The sequence below is a fragment of the Pelecanus crispus genome, chromosome 5 (genome assembly GCF_030463565.1).
Source record: "Pelecanus crispus isolate bPelCri1 chromosome 5, bPelCri1.pri, whole genome shotgun sequence".
NCBI lineage: Eukaryota > Metazoa > Chordata > Aves > Pelecaniformes > Pelecanidae > Pelecanus > Pelecanus crispus.
Window position 1 is genome coordinate 43,917,882 of NC_134647.1, and position 16,939 is coordinate 43,934,820.

At 41.3% G+C, this 16,939-nt stretch overlaps 1 protein-coding gene across 2 annotated transcripts in view; it reads right to left on the reverse strand.

The window, feature by feature from the left end:
* Positions 1–16,939, reverse strand: part of HDAC4 (histone deacetylase 4) — a 120,720-nt gene that overhangs the window by 63,397 nt on the left and 40,384 nt on the right. Inside the window, exons 5-9 of one of the 2 annotated variants that reach the window (XM_075710041.1) lie at positions 16,540–16,671; positions 14,171–14,283; positions 9,336–9,452; positions 9,050–9,248; positions 5,479–5,693 (exon numbers count right to left, since the gene is read on the reverse strand). In XM_075710041.1, the coding sequence (XP_075566156.1) occupies positions 5,479–5,693; positions 9,050–9,248; positions 9,336–9,452; positions 14,171–14,283; positions 16,540–16,671 (776 nt within the window). Of the gene's footprint in view, positions 1–5,478; positions 5,709–9,049; positions 9,249–9,335; positions 9,453–14,170; positions 14,284–16,539; positions 16,672–16,939 lie in introns of both variants that reach the window. The other variant, XM_075710040.1, reaches the window with a different exon arrangement.

Sequence of the window (16,939 nt, forward strand, 5' to 3'; positions counted from 1 at the left end):
AAAACATATTGCTTGAATTAATCACTTGGAAATGATAACACAAGCCCTGCTCTTCTGGCTATCAACTCTTCCCACCTGAGGTACCCCTTACAGAATGAGGAGATCCTAATTTTCAACTTTTATACACCAAAGAGAAACAAGAGATGATAAAGGATGATGGGGAGAGGCTGAGTTGGGCATAGGCCATGTAGGGAGTTGGCACAGCCTTCTGCAGCAAAGAAAAATCTCCTGTGTTTTTTTTCCTGAAGTGATGAGACAGCAGGAAAAAATAACTGTCTCAGGCAGCCTACCTGCTGGAAGGACCACAAGACTGATGGCCTCTGTGCCTAGATGAGAGGGAACAACCCAACTGTAATGAATCAAAGAACAGGGACTGCCTGGAGGAGAAAAGGAGGGGGAGTGAGAATAAAACACCTTGGCACCAGCAGAAGCTGTTTTCTCCCCTCCCACCCCCCCCAAATAATTGGAGTTATGGGGCTTGATTATGACAGGTACACATCTACATATCGCCAGATCTGCAGCAACAGACATCCCACAGAACAACGGCTCCTGGCAAAACCACTTAGCAGCATTTAGGCAGTAATAGGTGTCATAATGCACAAGCACATGAATGCCAAGTGTCTCACGTCCTGCTGAACAGCATTTCATATTCAACTGACTGAGACACTTAGCAGGAATGCTGAAGGAGGTTTTCCGGAGATCTTTTTCAATACTTGTTATGTCCAAAGTTATGTCTAGGTACTTCAAAACCAGGCTTCCCTTAAACTGTTCAAAGGGTAATAGCCTTACCTGAATGCTGTGCAATGCAACCTAATACACTGTCTTTTTCTAATATTACACATTAAACATTATATATGAAAAGCTATTCCAGGAGTCACTTGAGGCTAAACAGTTAACGCTTTCCAAAAAAGAAAAAAGAAAAAACCCAGGAAATAGCAAGGTTAAATTCTAGGTGCTAATAAAAATGTATCCACCCAACACTGCTGCACCAGACAAGTTGAGGCACTGTAGTCTGGCGTATATATGTTGCCATATATATGCCACAGCAGGAGAAACACCTCACCTTCCAGAGCGTACTAAAAATGGGGTTTACTCAGAAGAACCATAATTTGACCACAGAAGCTCAGTGTCAATCTGCTTAACAGTACAATTCAGGGCTAAAAGGGAGATTATCTGTTCTAGTAAGACTTCATGAATTACACATCCAGGGGACTAAAGCCAAAACACTCATCTTCACTACGGAAAGGTAAAAAGTTGAGTTTTCTGGCACAGAATTTGCAGAAATCTCACTTGCATATTTATCTTTAGAAAGGGAATTGTTGCTTCAAGACCTATCATGCTGAAAAGGTAACACTTTTAACTCAAAATACCTGAAGTCTGCTCAGAGAACAGTGTCCTACTTTACCTGGTTCACTGTCACAACAAAAACACCCCCCCCAAATGCCAACCTCCAAACGCCACAAAAAACCATGAGCATATCACAGCTCCTCTCTCTCATATATGAAAGACTAAAATTTGCATCTTAAAAGAGACTGAAGTCTTCAGAGAAATTGTAATTGCTGAAGATGAAATGATGTTGGGATTGCTGCATATACTTATCATATGGCAAAACAAGCCCCCTCACCCACCAAAGCCCCTCTGACAATGGGGAAAAAACATTCCTGAGGTTTGAACGTTAAACACGCAAAAAGGTGGGAAACACAAGTGCACGTTGCCTGTGTAATTTCAGGTCAGTGCTCCCGCACACCTGCATTAATATATTGCTTTTATTTTCAGGACTGTTTAGTATTTAGTATTTTAGGACACATGCCTCATTCCAATCAAAGGTTGCACAGAGCTCAATTAGCAAGAAGTGATTCAGTATCTTATCCAGAATCTCATCTAATGTTTCAAACCCTGGTTCTGAAGAAAGAGTTGTTGATTTTTACATAAAGTTTTGCAGTGTGATCACTAGAGTACACAAGTGCTCTGCAAATATTAGCACATCTGTGTTCACAATGACTTGACAGCAGGCAGGGAGCAGAGTTGCTCCATGCCATCAAATGCACAGCCGGGGCAGAGATTATGAAACCCCGCTGGATGGGGGTTTCAATACGATACGGTTGATTTTAAGATACATGTTTTAGACGTGCAAGCACACCTCTGCAACTAGCAGCTCCCCTTCTCTGTCCTGCAAACGGCATGGAGAAGATGAGCATGATGCTGCAAGCTGCCTGCTGGCTAGATCCATTCAGTTGGACACGGCTCTGTGGCAGAGAGGAGAAAGGCAATTCCCTGCCAAAGGGTCAAGCTGCCCTAGCCCTAAGACCCCCTTTCTTTCCCTCTTCCACTCCTTATGTCTCCTCTGATTCCTGAAACGAGGCAGCATGCCACTGGAGAGCAAGCAGCCTTGCTCCTACCCTTCTCTGTACTATGTTCAGAGTCTTGTAAAAGAGATATCACTTGATTATCAAAAATGGGATCAAAAAGGTGCAAAAAAAGAAAAAGTGAGCAAGACTTGCAAGGGAAGCTTAACTACTCCCATGTCCTACCTTCAGTGCTCAGTGCAGCAACTTCAATAATGCTCTTTTCATTCATGCATGTGTCTCTGGTCTCCATTTTTGGGGGGCACTGTGTGCTTTTTGTGTGTGTGGTTTTTTCCCCCTCCTTAAAGAAAATGCAAATGCAAATGTCACCACCAGGTGACAACACAAACACCAGATGGGCAGGGCTGGGACCCTCATATGTGTTCCGTACAGCGCCTTGCAGTGAGCCAGGGGAGTCAGGGGAGTCACTCAGTGAGCTGGTTCCCAAATGGGATGAACCATGTGCTTTGCTATGCTCAAGCAATCCCCAGTTTGCTGCGGACAGTGGTAGACCAAGGACTTCAGACCCCATGCTGGATGGGATCGCACCCCAGGGAGCACACTCCCCTCCAGTCACCCCAAGGAGCCCTGTCCCTCCTTTGGACCTGTCCCACGCAACCCATCCCTCTGCACTCTCTTTCCCTACCCAGCCACCTGCCCTGTACTTGTTTGTCCAATTCCAAGTTACTGTTCCAAAGCCTTGGGCACCAAGGCCTCACAGCCAAATCCCCTAAATGATTATTCTTATTAGTTTTAATCAGGAGCAAAACAACGTACTTTTCCTTAGTTGCCTTCTTGGAAACAGCAAGACTTGTTTTGGCTGTAATCTTCTCAAAAATTTCATCTGATGTAGACACTTAACAGGGAAAGTTTAAGGCCAAAATCTTAAAGTTCGGAAAAATCACAAGCAATTGAAAACAGCCTCGTATTATTTACAGGAAATCCAACACAACCTTAACAGACAGCGCTGTCAGTTCTGGTAATAATTAGAAGGCATCAATCTATTACATTATTTTTAGTTGTGCCCTTACTCTCCTACACACAAGGGTCTTAAAATATCTGTGTGTCTGGGAAAAGTCTTTTTCCATGTCAGCACTTGGATGCTATCCCACGGGATAAATTTGCCACACACATACAGCACTCGTACCGAAACCATTTTAAGTCATTACTTATATAAATCAAACACAGGGAAATTGCTCCTGTGCAATCAGTTTAATTACACACACACACACACACACACACCCCCCGCCTGCCTCTGCTATCAATGCGATAGATCACAGCTCTAACAAAGGTGAAATTCAGAGTGCTGCAGGACGACTCGCTCGGCTCCAGTCGCACAGGCTCTCCAGCTCCTGGGAGGTCCAAGCGAAAGTCTGAATGAGTTCAGCGGGTACGTCACGACGAAGTCTTTGGACTCTTACAAGTGTTGGCAACGGAAAAGCCTTAAAAACCTCAAACAAACCAACCGCTGAGCTGACATTTATTTCCAAACAAAGAAACCCTACCTAACACCCGGCATCTGATGATCCTGGTCACGAAGCCTGTTTGGAGGGGGGTAAGGGAAATTCTATGGCAGCAGCAGCTCCCCACCATCCCGGTGTGCGGGGCTGAATAAGGTCCAGGGCTGGCACACGTGGTGCGCAGTGGCAGCTCTCCAAAAGTACATGATTGACGTCAGTAACTTGTGTAATCATCCTGCCTTAGCTCGAGTCTGTAAACAAAGTTTTGGGGGGTTGTGTGGTAGTGGTTGGTGGGGTTTTTTTGCTTTTTTTTTTTTTTTTTTAACCCATCTCTTGGTAGTTGTATTTTCTCATAGGACTGGAACAGTGAAAATATTTGGAGAAACCTCCACCATAAATTAAACTGCAGCAATCTGAAAGATCCGCCTGTCATTGAACTTGTCCTCCTGAGCCTGAAACCTACTACTGGATTTGCTTGTTTTTTAAAGAAAGCCACCACTCAAACTCCTTGAGAAAAGTCTTTAGAAAGCCTCAGAACAGTACAAATCAGAGTCAGAAAAATATCACACTGATTATGATTGATTTCCCCCTTCCCCAACAGCCTTTTTATATTGCAAGTCTAGCAACAGGCTGTGCCTTCTGAAATCCTGGGAGAAAACCTCAGCTGGGGTAAAACATCACAGCTCCAGCCATACCACTTGTAATCAGACTTCTTGCGCGTAAAAGGTGAGTTTTACCTTCCCATAGGCTAAAACATCAAGATAGATTTTTGTCTTTTTTAATGCATACTCAGTGCAATCATCTCCAAGCAGCTTTGTTTCAGCTTTGTTGTAGTATTGGGATGTCCAGACAGATGATTTTGGCTACAGAGCAACTGCAAAATCTGCACTGATGAATGGTGCTCGCAACATTCACCTGATGTTCTCCAAGTGATTTACAGAAAGCTAAATAAAAACCATAGTGCTTGCTTTCTTCAAAGCAATTTTTGAATCACATCCAATTGATCTTCAAAACAACCTCTGCAGGATGTACAGAAATACTGTCCTCATTTTCAGGAGAAGAAATGGATAGTACACTGTAATGCTTTACACAGGGCCGCAGTTAAGGGAATCTGGACTGGAGATGGAGACAGCTTTTCTCTTTCCAGTGATAATTCCAGTGAAAAATGCTTCAGCAAATCTGAATATCTTCACTTGCAATTATTTTCTGGTGTTGTCATGTCTGAAATACCTCGCTTTTTTTTTTTTTTTAAATCAAATCCATATTACTGCTCCTTCTCCCTTTCAAACTGAATATTTAACACAGTAGGTATTTTTCCCATATTCCTTGACAGCATTTTATGTTTTCTGCTACAAAACTGACAAAAGATCCTGATGTGGATGAACGGTGGCAATGACAACATTAAAAAGTATTACTGGAAAGCCAGAAGTTTGAACTGTACTGCCTTTCCACTGTCTGCAACTCAGGTATTGATCCTCGCCTTGGTGATGGATGTCCATACCCTTCTTGATGTATTTCTCAAAATCATGAAAAAGAGGTTCAAGGATGAAGGCCAGCTGGTCACGGAGTTCGAGACCACACATGTTACCGCACAAGAAACTCTGAAATAGTGTCACCTAAAATTGGTATTGATGCTGTATGAGGAAGAAAGACTTTAAAAGCGTCATGCCTACCTTGTTGATGTGCAGTTGCTGTTGCTGAAATTGCTGTTTGTGTTTCTCCAAGAACTGCTGGTGCTGCTGCTGGATCACTAACTGCTGGAGGGCCTGGGCGTTCTGGGGAAGGGGAGCAGACTGCGTGCGCCCCAATGGGCGATGCTGCCGGAGTTTGTGTATTGAAGGGGAGACCCGTTCTCCACCAACCAGAGACTGTGCGTGGAGGGGCAGTCCTGAAAGATACCAGTCTGAAGATAATATGGAGGAAAAAACAGCAGAGAAGAAAAAAAGGAAGAAGAAAGGAAGGGAGAAAACGGTTGTTGAGTAATGCTGATGGTGACAATGATATATAATGTAAAACCAGCCACCTCACCATTTACAGCTGAAGCATCCTTAAAAGAGAACAGATAACAATTAATTACCATTGGATGGAGTAATACTTTGCTTTCTTTTGAATTCTTTGTTTGCTTGTTTACTCAGATAACCTAGGGAAATGTTTCTTTTCTTAAAATCAGCAATACCTTACAGACTCTTCCATCGCTTGGTGGGTGACATGAATTAAGATCGCAGTGGTAGTTTGAAGAAGTTGAAGTCTTACAGCTTGCCTTGGTATAGGGAGTAATCCCGTGTTCATTTCTAGGAAAGTACCAACCCAAGCTGCCACCCCACAGCGTCCAGCAATTGTACCTTACAGAGGGCTCACTGGATATGCTGAAGGATGATTGATGCTGATGAAGCTGCTTCCCACTCTAGACCACGTAGGGAAGCATGTCTGCCCTTGGCTGTGCTATACCCTGCCCCATAGAAATGACAAGGGATGAAAACTTCCATGTGATAAACCCCCGACCAGGTTTGCATTGGAAAAAGGCACTCCCTTGAAGCATTTCAGGAATATAGGAGCCCTCAGGATTCATTATTTCTGTAGAAAGAAGGTAAGTTAGAGGCCAAGATGACAAATAGCTAGAATTGTTTCCATCACTGTCCTGTGTATACATGCTAGTAACTTAATGAAAACATAAGGTTATTTTGGGATAACTTGTGTTACTCACATGCCCTTGGCAATTTGGGTGTCTCTGACTACCACATGAAATACCTATCTGAGCTCCAGTAAGGGCTTGTCTTTAGAAAGTGTCTTGTCTTTTCAGCTGTTCTTGGGGTAAGCCAGTTCTTGCTCTGCTCTCCAAAAACATGCCTTCACATACTTCTTGGAAAGCTGGGACATGAAGACACGCCCAACACAAAGCTCAACCGAAGGGTGGAGGAGTTGAGGATAAGCTTTACTTTTGCTCATTACACCTTGGGATAGAAAGGCATCACTGGTGTGAAGTGCTGTCTCCCTAATGTGGATAAGGCTGCACACACTTTTAGGAAAAAAATACTCTTCTGCTTTACCTCATTGTGTAAAACAAACTAAAGACTGCAGAAGTGGTAACACTCAGAAATACTACCCAGTTCAAGGCTCAGAGAAGTTGTATCTTCTTTTTCTTCAGTCGTTGGTTGAGAAGAAAGAGAAGCTGCCCAGAAGTCTGCGGCCAGTGGGTAAGAGACACATTAACATTTCTGTCCCAGGACATTACCTCCTTTTCCCACAGATTTACAGAACTGCCATACATGGAAGAAACTGACTCATTTAAAAGCCTCTCTTCTTGGGGAAAGATTTACCAAGTTTCTCCCACCCCTTGCTTTTCTGGAAAGAATCATGTAAAATAGTAACTTATTTTATAAAAATGTGTGTGTGTATATACACATGCACACATCTGTGTGTATATGAATATACAAATAATTCGGAAAGATGTGGTCCATTTCCCTTATAGCACAGTTGCTCTTACCAAAAGTTCAATTTAGACAGCAGAGGAAGGGATCCTATACAGTATGGATAGGACACCCTGGAAGACTACCCTCCTCCAAGTTAATGAACAAGGTCCCCTGTGAAAGCTTTCCAGGGAGATGCCTTGTTCCTACTCCAAACATACATGTCAATGTGAAGAATATTATCCAGAGTGATCTCTCACAAGAGAAAGAGCAGACCTAAGGAATTCTGCTTTAGTTTCCTGAAACCCCCATGTCTACCTTCCAGCACAGAAAGAGCATGCCATTGTGCTGGATCATTTTGCAGCCATCAGGAGACTATCTCCAGAGCTGAAGGCTATCAGAAGAATACTAATAAACTCCACTTCACTTCCAAAGAAGTTCGAAGTACTAACTGTAGTTTGGCAGCCAGTCCACTTAGGGCTTTTGAGACCATGTGTTAACTTGCTCTCTTTCAGTTGCTGCATCTGGAACGTGTGTTTCTTCTTGTTGCTCTGTTGTACAGTAAATATTTCTCCTAAGTGTTGGTTTATAACACGTTGTACTCACTCTGAAAACACCACAGGTAGCAGGTGGACTAGAAGGAATACACTTGGAAGCAAACACAGTACGCTGTAAACTGAGGGAAACTTTGAGAGAGGTCAAATAGGAAACAGAACAGCACTTCTTCCTATGTGTGCTTTAAAGCAAATGCCAGCATGAACAGAGAAGAAAGTTTTAGTGATAGGGTAAGAGGGAAAATCTTCCCCAACAGCTCTTCATTCACACACCTTGGGCAAAGGGCAACTGGTGAAGAGCCACACCATCACTCTGCGTAACCTCGTCATGCCACAGCAACCATGGCAGGAGGCAAGATAAAATTACGTAAAGATTCAAGGAATCTGCAGACACCACTCTCACAGCTCAAAGCGTTGGCTAAATACCACACTTCCGTGCTTCAGCTTCCCCATATGTACATGCTTATAAGCTTATCACAACCCCACTTATATTCCTGGGATGTGAATGTAAAACCAGACACAAGCCAAACTAGAGCAGTGCTGTAATGTTTCAGTGATCGACATCTCTCAACAGTTTCCATTAGAAATGGAATGAAAGAAATAAAAATCAATACGTCTATAACTTACGCAGAACATCCTTTGTCCCAGCGTTACACGCTGTAAAAAAGAAATGCATCCTACGGGGGATTATTGCTTTGAATCAACCCTATTTATAGCAATATGCCTTCCCAAAGGTACTTAATTCTGAAAATATGACACAGGGAGTGATTCAAAGCAATTAGCATACTGAAAATGTAACATATACAAACAAATACAATCTGTTTGAATGCAGTTTCGCCATGTTCTTGCCATTTATAATAATGATAAAAAGCAAATATTTTAATCTGAGATTTTGTAAATGTGTGCCTTTCTTACACAGAATAGAAACCATCTGTGATAAACAGGAAGGGTAATCATAAGACACAAAATTTTTGTCTCCACTTTAATCTAAAGTGGTTAGAACTCTAACTATATAAATTGTGACCTACAAATTTATGCTTTACTTATGGAAGTAAATACTATTTATTTTCATCTCTGGATGAGGTGGGCAACCTCTCATTTTGCAAATGCCACCGCTATCCAACGTATCAACAAACACATCCTAAAGGTTGTATGTTATACCTACAGAATGTACAGATGATGCAGTATCTCTTTTGTACAAGAGAACAGACCTTACAAAAAACAACAGATGTCACTTTCCCCATCTGGGACTGAGTTTTGCACATTATCTGCAGAGTGCTCACCTGTGACTAAAGGAGTTTGTGCAGTTGGCTGTTCCAGTAAGACCATGTGTTGCAGAAGAGGGTTATGTGCAGTTCCCCCATCTCTTTCCAACGTTGTAGTGCTCAAGTAGGGAGTGAGGTGAGTGCCAGGAAATAAAGAGATCCGCTGCTGTAAGGTTGGGATAGTAAGTCTCTCTGCATCCTGCTGTGTTGATCCTCCCTGCAAATGCACATTTGATGGCACAGCAGGTTAAGGAATAAATTGGTGCAAGCAACATTTCAAAGGCTGCGTCCCCCCTCCACTTACGCTGGAAGGGCCAGTTGCAGGCAGTCCTAGCGTGATGTTGGGCAAAGAAGGGGATGTGTAGAGTGGAAGCTGTGTTACTGAGCCTTCACGATTCACAAGTCTGTGAGCCAGGCTGGTCTGGAAACAAAATCAAGAACATTGTCCTGTGAGAGAGCACCCACAGATCGGATCAAGGACACAGTACACTTGCTGTGAGGACACATCAGAAACTTAGAGCTGACAATGGAAACACTGAATGGGGGAGCTAAGCTGTGCTTCAGATCCAGCCTAAATAGGCACAGAGTAGGTTCATGCCCTGAACGCTGCTGCCATGGCCATGCAGGGGCAACAAGCTCAGGATAACCAACACAGGGATGATCTTGGTCTGCAACTGCCACCAACATTGCTGCCCTACAGAGAGACCTTTTACAGTTTATTTGATCTCTGCTGGAGACAAAAAATCACCCCTGCATCCTCACCGGTACTCTGCTTCTGCTCAGTCTTCATGCAGTGCCACTGCAAAAAGCTTTTGCAAAGAAGATTTAACAGCTTACTTGTCCTTCTCAAGTATTTGCCCTTTTAAAGCCAAAACAGATTACCTTAAAAAAAAAGGCATTACGATGGCTGTTATTCTCTTTAGCAAATCACAGACAATTTATGCCATTTAGTAGTGTGCTTTAGCTTAAATCAGACTTCAAAATTTCATCAAAAAGCCTTAAGGTTGCATTTATGTAGCTATTTCCTGATTTTCAGGGTGAAATGTGAGATTTACTGAATTACCTTATGGCCATTTAAAGCAGGAACACTTAAGTAAAAATACCTTTAATTTCAAAACAAGACTGATTTTAAATACGTGCTAGAAAACCCATTACAAAAATTGCATTATTTTAAACTGCCTGATTTTCCTGTTAGGAAACAAGTGTTCTGATCACCCTGAATTCTCTGCGGGTGATTTTCCAACTTAAATAAAATAGAGTTTAGATTTCAAAAAGACTATCTATATAATTTCTACTGTTTAACTCAGGTGCTATTGTAAAAAAAGGGATTATGATTAACTTAATATTATACTATGGAACAATCTATACCGATGTAACAGAGATCTGAAGAATGGCTTTATACATTTTAGACCTAAATTCATAGCCCTGTAAAATAAAAATTTATTTTTCTCCTGCAAAGACTCTAAGGTGAAACTTGAAAAAACCCTGCAGCAACCTATTGGGAAGATGGGTGGGAAAGCATGTAAGAAATAATACTAAAACCCAAACATTTTATATAAAACAGTCTTCAAAAGCAATCCTGCCTCCTTGATTAATCAAAATTTAACCAGACCAGCTGACAGCTTTAACAGGACACCCTACCTCTGCACCTAAGGTTGGTGCTGCCTGTGCAAGAAGGACAGCCTTCCCACAACTGTGTTTGTCACCGTTATTAGACACTGGGCTGCCTTTTCAAATGGACCCTTCAGTGTGCCACTAATTTGCCAGTCATTCTTGCAGCGTCCAACTTTGTCTAAATTCCTGATGTTCAGCAAAGTCACCTAGTTTTCATATGACCTTGCGCAAAATTTCATCTGCAAAGTGATTTTTTTCTTACTTCCTTTTGCCTTCTTGTGCTTTCATTAATGTCACTCAAGCTTATTGAAAATGTATTACAGATAAGTTCTCCTGTAAAAAGAGCAAATCTGTTTTTAATATCTCAGTTCACAATTTGCTGCCCCAAAGGAGGAAATTTGCAGGGAGCATTTTGCTGTTGAGCAGTACCTGGTAAGGCCATGTGATTGTGCATACCCACACACCACTTCTTCCAGGTAATTTTGAGCACTACTGGCAATTTTGCTTTAATTTAAATTACATAATGTTAGCGCGCCACATCGAGAATAAGATAGTTATTGTCAGCAGAGTAATGAAATATTTTACTGATACCATAAACGAAACAAAACTACATCCATTTTCTCTTTGAACAATCAATACTCTGTAGTTGCGCTTCAAACTGTCTCCTGGGGATTTGTTTTAAAAACAGCGAAAAGAAAAATGCAGCAGCTTGACGTTATCAGCATATGACATTTAGCAGCATTATCATCACTTTAAATACAAAGATCCCATCTATGGGTTGTACACAAACATTTTTTGAAGCGCACAGAAGAGAACAATTTCAGCATGGACAATTTTCGTCTGCAGTCTAATACTTTTTATAGTCTTGTATCAACTGTAATGGCAATGAATATCATGTACCTTTCAGAGATGGAAAAACCTTTAGATTTGAAAACAGTATTTAAAAATAGATATTGTCTATTTTAAAAGGAGGCAGAGAGCTGTAGTCTTTCCACACTGAAGGCAAGCATTGAAACTTAAATAATGAACCCAGATACCATCTTCCAACATATCTGAAATGGTTCAAGAGGTGACCTAGCAAACGAAGAAGCAAAGAGACATATTTCTCATTTAAAAAAAAACGTGAAGGTAAGCATGAAACACTTAAAGTTGGCAACATTATTTTTTCAGAAACATTTAAATATTTCTAAATATTTAAAAGGAAGAACATGAGAAAGCCTGGTCAACTAGTATTAAAGCAATCTCCAACACTTGGGCTACCAGGTAATACTACTTCTACTGAAGATTTTAAAGAAACCAAAACCCTAGCTTGCCCAGTTATTTTTTCCCAAAGGAACCTATACAGGGAAATGGATCAGCTAGGATCACACAACATGAAATGCTGGAAGAAGGGGCAGTTATTTTTCCCCCAAAACAAATGCAAAGGACTAGGACATTTAGCTAAGCCATTCAAGTATGCCTGAAATGCTGGGAGGAGAACAGTTTGTGCAACAGGTTATCGATGTTCTGTTTGCCATCACACAGTGATTTATGTTTCATTCTGTTCTGTGATGGCATTGATCCAATATACTTAACACAGTCCTGGGCAGTTTTAAAATTGGAACTGCACAATCATTTATATGTTGTATTTTTCCTATTTTCAAAAATTATAAAAAGATGAAAAAAAACTCTAGACATTATTTTCAGGGAAACGAAAACTAGATTTTTTTCCTCCTTTTCGCATAGGTTGTTTGGAGATGGTGCATCAAATACTGCTCTTGTTAAAATTCTAGATGAACACGCTTCTTTCCTCGCATGCATTGGCATCACTGTGAATTACCCACTGCGGTACAGTTGCAAAAGAGGTAATGACAACTCCCAGGGAAAGGCTTTGGCAGTACAGCAATTTTTTTTCCAAATCATCTGCACCGCTCATGCCTCAGCCTAACTTACAAAATTGCTGCATTACAAGCAGTTGATGAAAAGAGTTTTTCTTATAGTCTATGTCCATTTTATTAGGTATTGGTAGTCTAGTCACAGATGATTAGCTCAGATTATTTACTTGAAAAATAAAATGGTTAAGGAGAATACCACAGCTTCACATTCATCTGCATGAGCTAACACTGACTTATGGGAAGCTGCCTGCTCTGTTTATATCACAACATATTGTCGAATCCTCTAGTTTTTCCACCAGCAGTAATTGGGAATTTGCAGTTTAGACAAGATTGACAGCTCCTGGATCAGCAAAACCAGTAACTAAGCGCTAGTATTCCTGGGGCTAACACAAACATACCTAAGATGTGGCTTCAGCTCAGCTGGTCTTCAGTTCTGCAACCCAATAAATAACCCTGTATGTAAGATACCTTTTCCCAGGTCTGCTCCAAACTACTACATGGTCTGCATGCATCTCAAAAGCCACGTCTCTTTAGAGCAGCTTCAGCTGCCAGTGTCAAGTGAAGACTCCACCTTACACTGTCTTAATCTTTACAATAATTGTCTAAATCTCGTAAGGTGTACAGTAGACTAGAGTGGATGTAGATGTGTGTTGGATAATTTAGCAGGAAGGAGGGTGGAGTAGAAGACATATTCCCCATGTTAAATGCTGTTACACTAAATTAGAAATAAAAATAAAAGTGAAAATCTGTACAAAACTAGAAAGCAATAAGGGCTTACATTTGTACCATAAGAAGCCTTTTTCAATTCTAAATGACAATTTGGGGAGAACAAGTCCAAGCCTGTTTTTACAGCCCTGATGTTCAGACAGACACTATATTCATGGGGAGAACAGCTAACGGTAAGCTGGATAAAAAGAAATGCACCAGTAACATTACACAACCACACTGGTTTTCTACATGCAAGGTTTATAGCGGGAGCCAGTTAACATGGCTCACACCCCAATATCTGGCCTTACAAAAAGGTGGGCTTCAGTAACCCTGAACATAGGAGCTGCTTTGTTGAGTCAAGCCCCAGTTTACCCAGTCCAACACCCTGCCCTTGACATCCATAGCAGATGCCTTAAGTGATAGTGAAAGCTTATGGGATTATAACCTAGCACATGGCATCAGGCACCAAGCTTTCAAATCCCTAAGTGGGGAGGAAAAGGTTAAATTCATTCCCTTTAATCCAGTTCTGATTTGGTCATATTTAGACTAACCTACTGCACACAACAAATTCACACTATATACAATATATGAGAACAGATTCCCCAAATTTTAAAATACTTGCATTTGACCAGGAAACGCTCTTCATGCTTTACCTTGCTAAATCACTTTATTTTTACTCTCTCCTCACAACAAAACCACTACAAGTTACCACAAACAGCTTGTGAGCTGGCTCAAACTAGATTTAATAAACAGATAATGCATCTTGTCTGCCCAGATTGAGAAGTAATTCCCAAAGTCTGCTCCAAGTCACGATCTGGTTTGGTGGTGTTTTTTTTTTTCTTAGTGTGGTGTGCATCGATTTGCACTCCTAAATTCTTAAAACTCTGCAAAAAGTGATTAGAATCCCAAGCGTTAAAAATCAGAGTGAGGAAGGGCTCTGTACCTCTGCTTGAATACTCGTGACTGATCCTGCAATTCCGTTCTCGGCGCTTATGTTATTGGAGCTGTTGTTTGGAGAGCTGGGACCAGATCCAGGAGCACTGTTGCATGCAGAATCTAAAAACACATCCAAAACCAACTTTCAGCATTACAAACAACCTCCGTGATGGTATTTAGACAGATAACAACCCCTCGAATTTTGTTTTGGAGGAAAGCAATCCTCCTCCTCCTCCCCATTTTCCCCCCTAAATCTTCCCAGGGCTCTTAAAATACTGACAAACACTGTCAAATGGTCTGTCCAAGTACCTACTTACCATATTTATGTCTTCTCCTCATGGGGATTTCTCTTATAGTATATTAATAACTTTAAATACGATTGGAAGATAATAAAAGACATGGAAGGCTTGAAGAGGCCAAACTGGAGGATGTCAGATTGTCCAGCTTCATTCTTCTAGAAGTGCTTCTCTCACCCTCTTTAGTCTATAACCCTAATGACACCCTCTCACCATGTGTTGCTTCAGACTTCACACTGGAACAACCACAGAACTACCTCAGCGTTCACATTTTCCCATGCAGGCTTCTGGTGCATCTGGATTTACTGAAGATAGGCTGCCAGCACTGAGCCCTCAAGTTGATCATGCACGAGAGCTGACCCTTGCTTTTATAAAGAAGCACCGAGATGTTCTGGTGCAGGCAAGCAGGCACGTGTGATGTCCCTGTTCCCATCACCTGGGAAGTGCCCACACTGTGCTGGGTCCTCAGATTAACACAACCCGCTTTGGGCTGCCCTCCACACAACACAACAGCTCCCATAGCACTGAGCTCCCAAAATCTGCCTAGGGACTGACTCACAAGGATGATATTTTGCCAGGATGGCACTTTAAATTGTTTTAAGAGATTTAAAAGCTGCCTGACTGATGTGGGACTAGATGGACAACTGGCTATGGTCATGGCTGAGTGCATTTTAAGAAAATCGGGCAAAACTCTACAGGGTCCAAAACAGTAAATCTGTTTCACACCACTGCCTTTTTTTTTCTTTTTCTGGTAAGTCTTCTCCACTCAGGGAGTATTGTAACAGCCAGAAAACTTCCCTCAGAAGGACCCTCACCTGGTGTATGGCACAGCTTCCAGTGTTTCTCCTTTTATTTTGGAAGGTAAATAAGATTAAAAGATTTTTTTCTGAACTTTCTTCCTCCCCAAGCACAGGATTTGCCCAACACCAGAAGAATCTCCCAGCGGCTGCAATGGTTCAGGCTGCAGCAGTCTCATAATTGCTCCAGGATGCCCCAGTAGAAATAAAAGCCAATTGTTACAATTTGGGGGATTTCTAAAAATGATTTCTTTTGTTGCATTTTTCTGTACATACTATTTTGCTATTTTGATCCTTGCAAGTACCTCCAGTAAAGTAGCAAAGAGATTTTTTTTTTTTTTTTTAAAAAAAGAAGCCTTGTTGCTTTTGTTGGCTGTGCATTTGGGGAGGCAGGAGGCTTCTCTCTACCAGGAAAACTCAGCACTAACACCCAGCTGAGCACCTAATATTGAACTTCTCCGTGGAAAGCAACTTCGGAGAATCTTTTGAAAAAATGTTCTGATTACTTGGAAAAGACATGCTTTTTCTGGGACCATGTCATTAACTACAACATACTAGATCTCGTGCATACTACCTGGAAAAGCTGGCACATAGTGGTACTTACACAGACTCATCCCTAGATGGTGCTAAGAATTAACTTTATGGTAATCTATATAATCTACTCTGGTCCCTCCTTACAAACTTTACTCCCAGAAGAATATTATTTTTTCAAGAAGAAACTGTCAAATAAGTAGTCAGAAATATCAGCTATATATATGAAAAAATGCCTTACATGTTTGAAAACTTTGGCATAATTACTTAACAAGGAACTATGGCAGTCTGCCCAAAGCCTAAAACAAACAGGGGTTGTAAAGCATTTACTGCTGGAGGACGACAACCATGAATTATGGCCTCCCCATGGACATTAATAGGATAACCTTTGAGAAATTTTATTTCTCAACAACCTGTTGCTGAAGATCATATAAATGCTTTTGAAAAAAACAAAAAGCACTCTGGTGGCATATCTACATCTGTCTATGCATGTCTTAAAACAAACTACAAAAAAACCCTCACTGAGTTGGTAATGCTGTCTCAGTAGATGGGTACCCAATGGACCAACGTTGCTGACGCACACTTGCATCACCCACTGCTGAACTCTGTCAACTTCATCCAGGTTTTGCCAACACTGAGGCACACGAGAGATCCAGACTACACAATTAACTGGATGCAGGAATTAATTTTGGAAAGGGACATCTCATTGAGTATATGGCTGCTGGTGCACATTTGTTGCCTACCCAACGTACCTGTGACATCCAGTGGGCGCTTCTTAAGAGCAGTAACTACTGGACCATCTTTTCTGCGCAAGAGGGGGCTGCTCCGTCTTTCAGCAACTTTTTGCTTTAGTCTGGATCGTAACTTCAGATTGGGTTCAGACGCTGAACAGAAAAAGTAAAAGCAAACAGTGTTTTGGTTAATATTATTTCAGTATTTTTTTAACTCAACACAAAGGCTGGGTGGAAGTTCAGCATTTGCAGAAGCCTAAACAAAATTAGTCAATTGATAACGTATATTTGGAACAAAGGCTTCTTAATTAATGAACGGGTCCCAGCCTATATCATATCTGAATTCATTGGCAATGAAAGTCAATAGCATTTTAATTAAAAAATAATAACCATCTTGCAATGTCTTCTCTCAAGTGAAGAC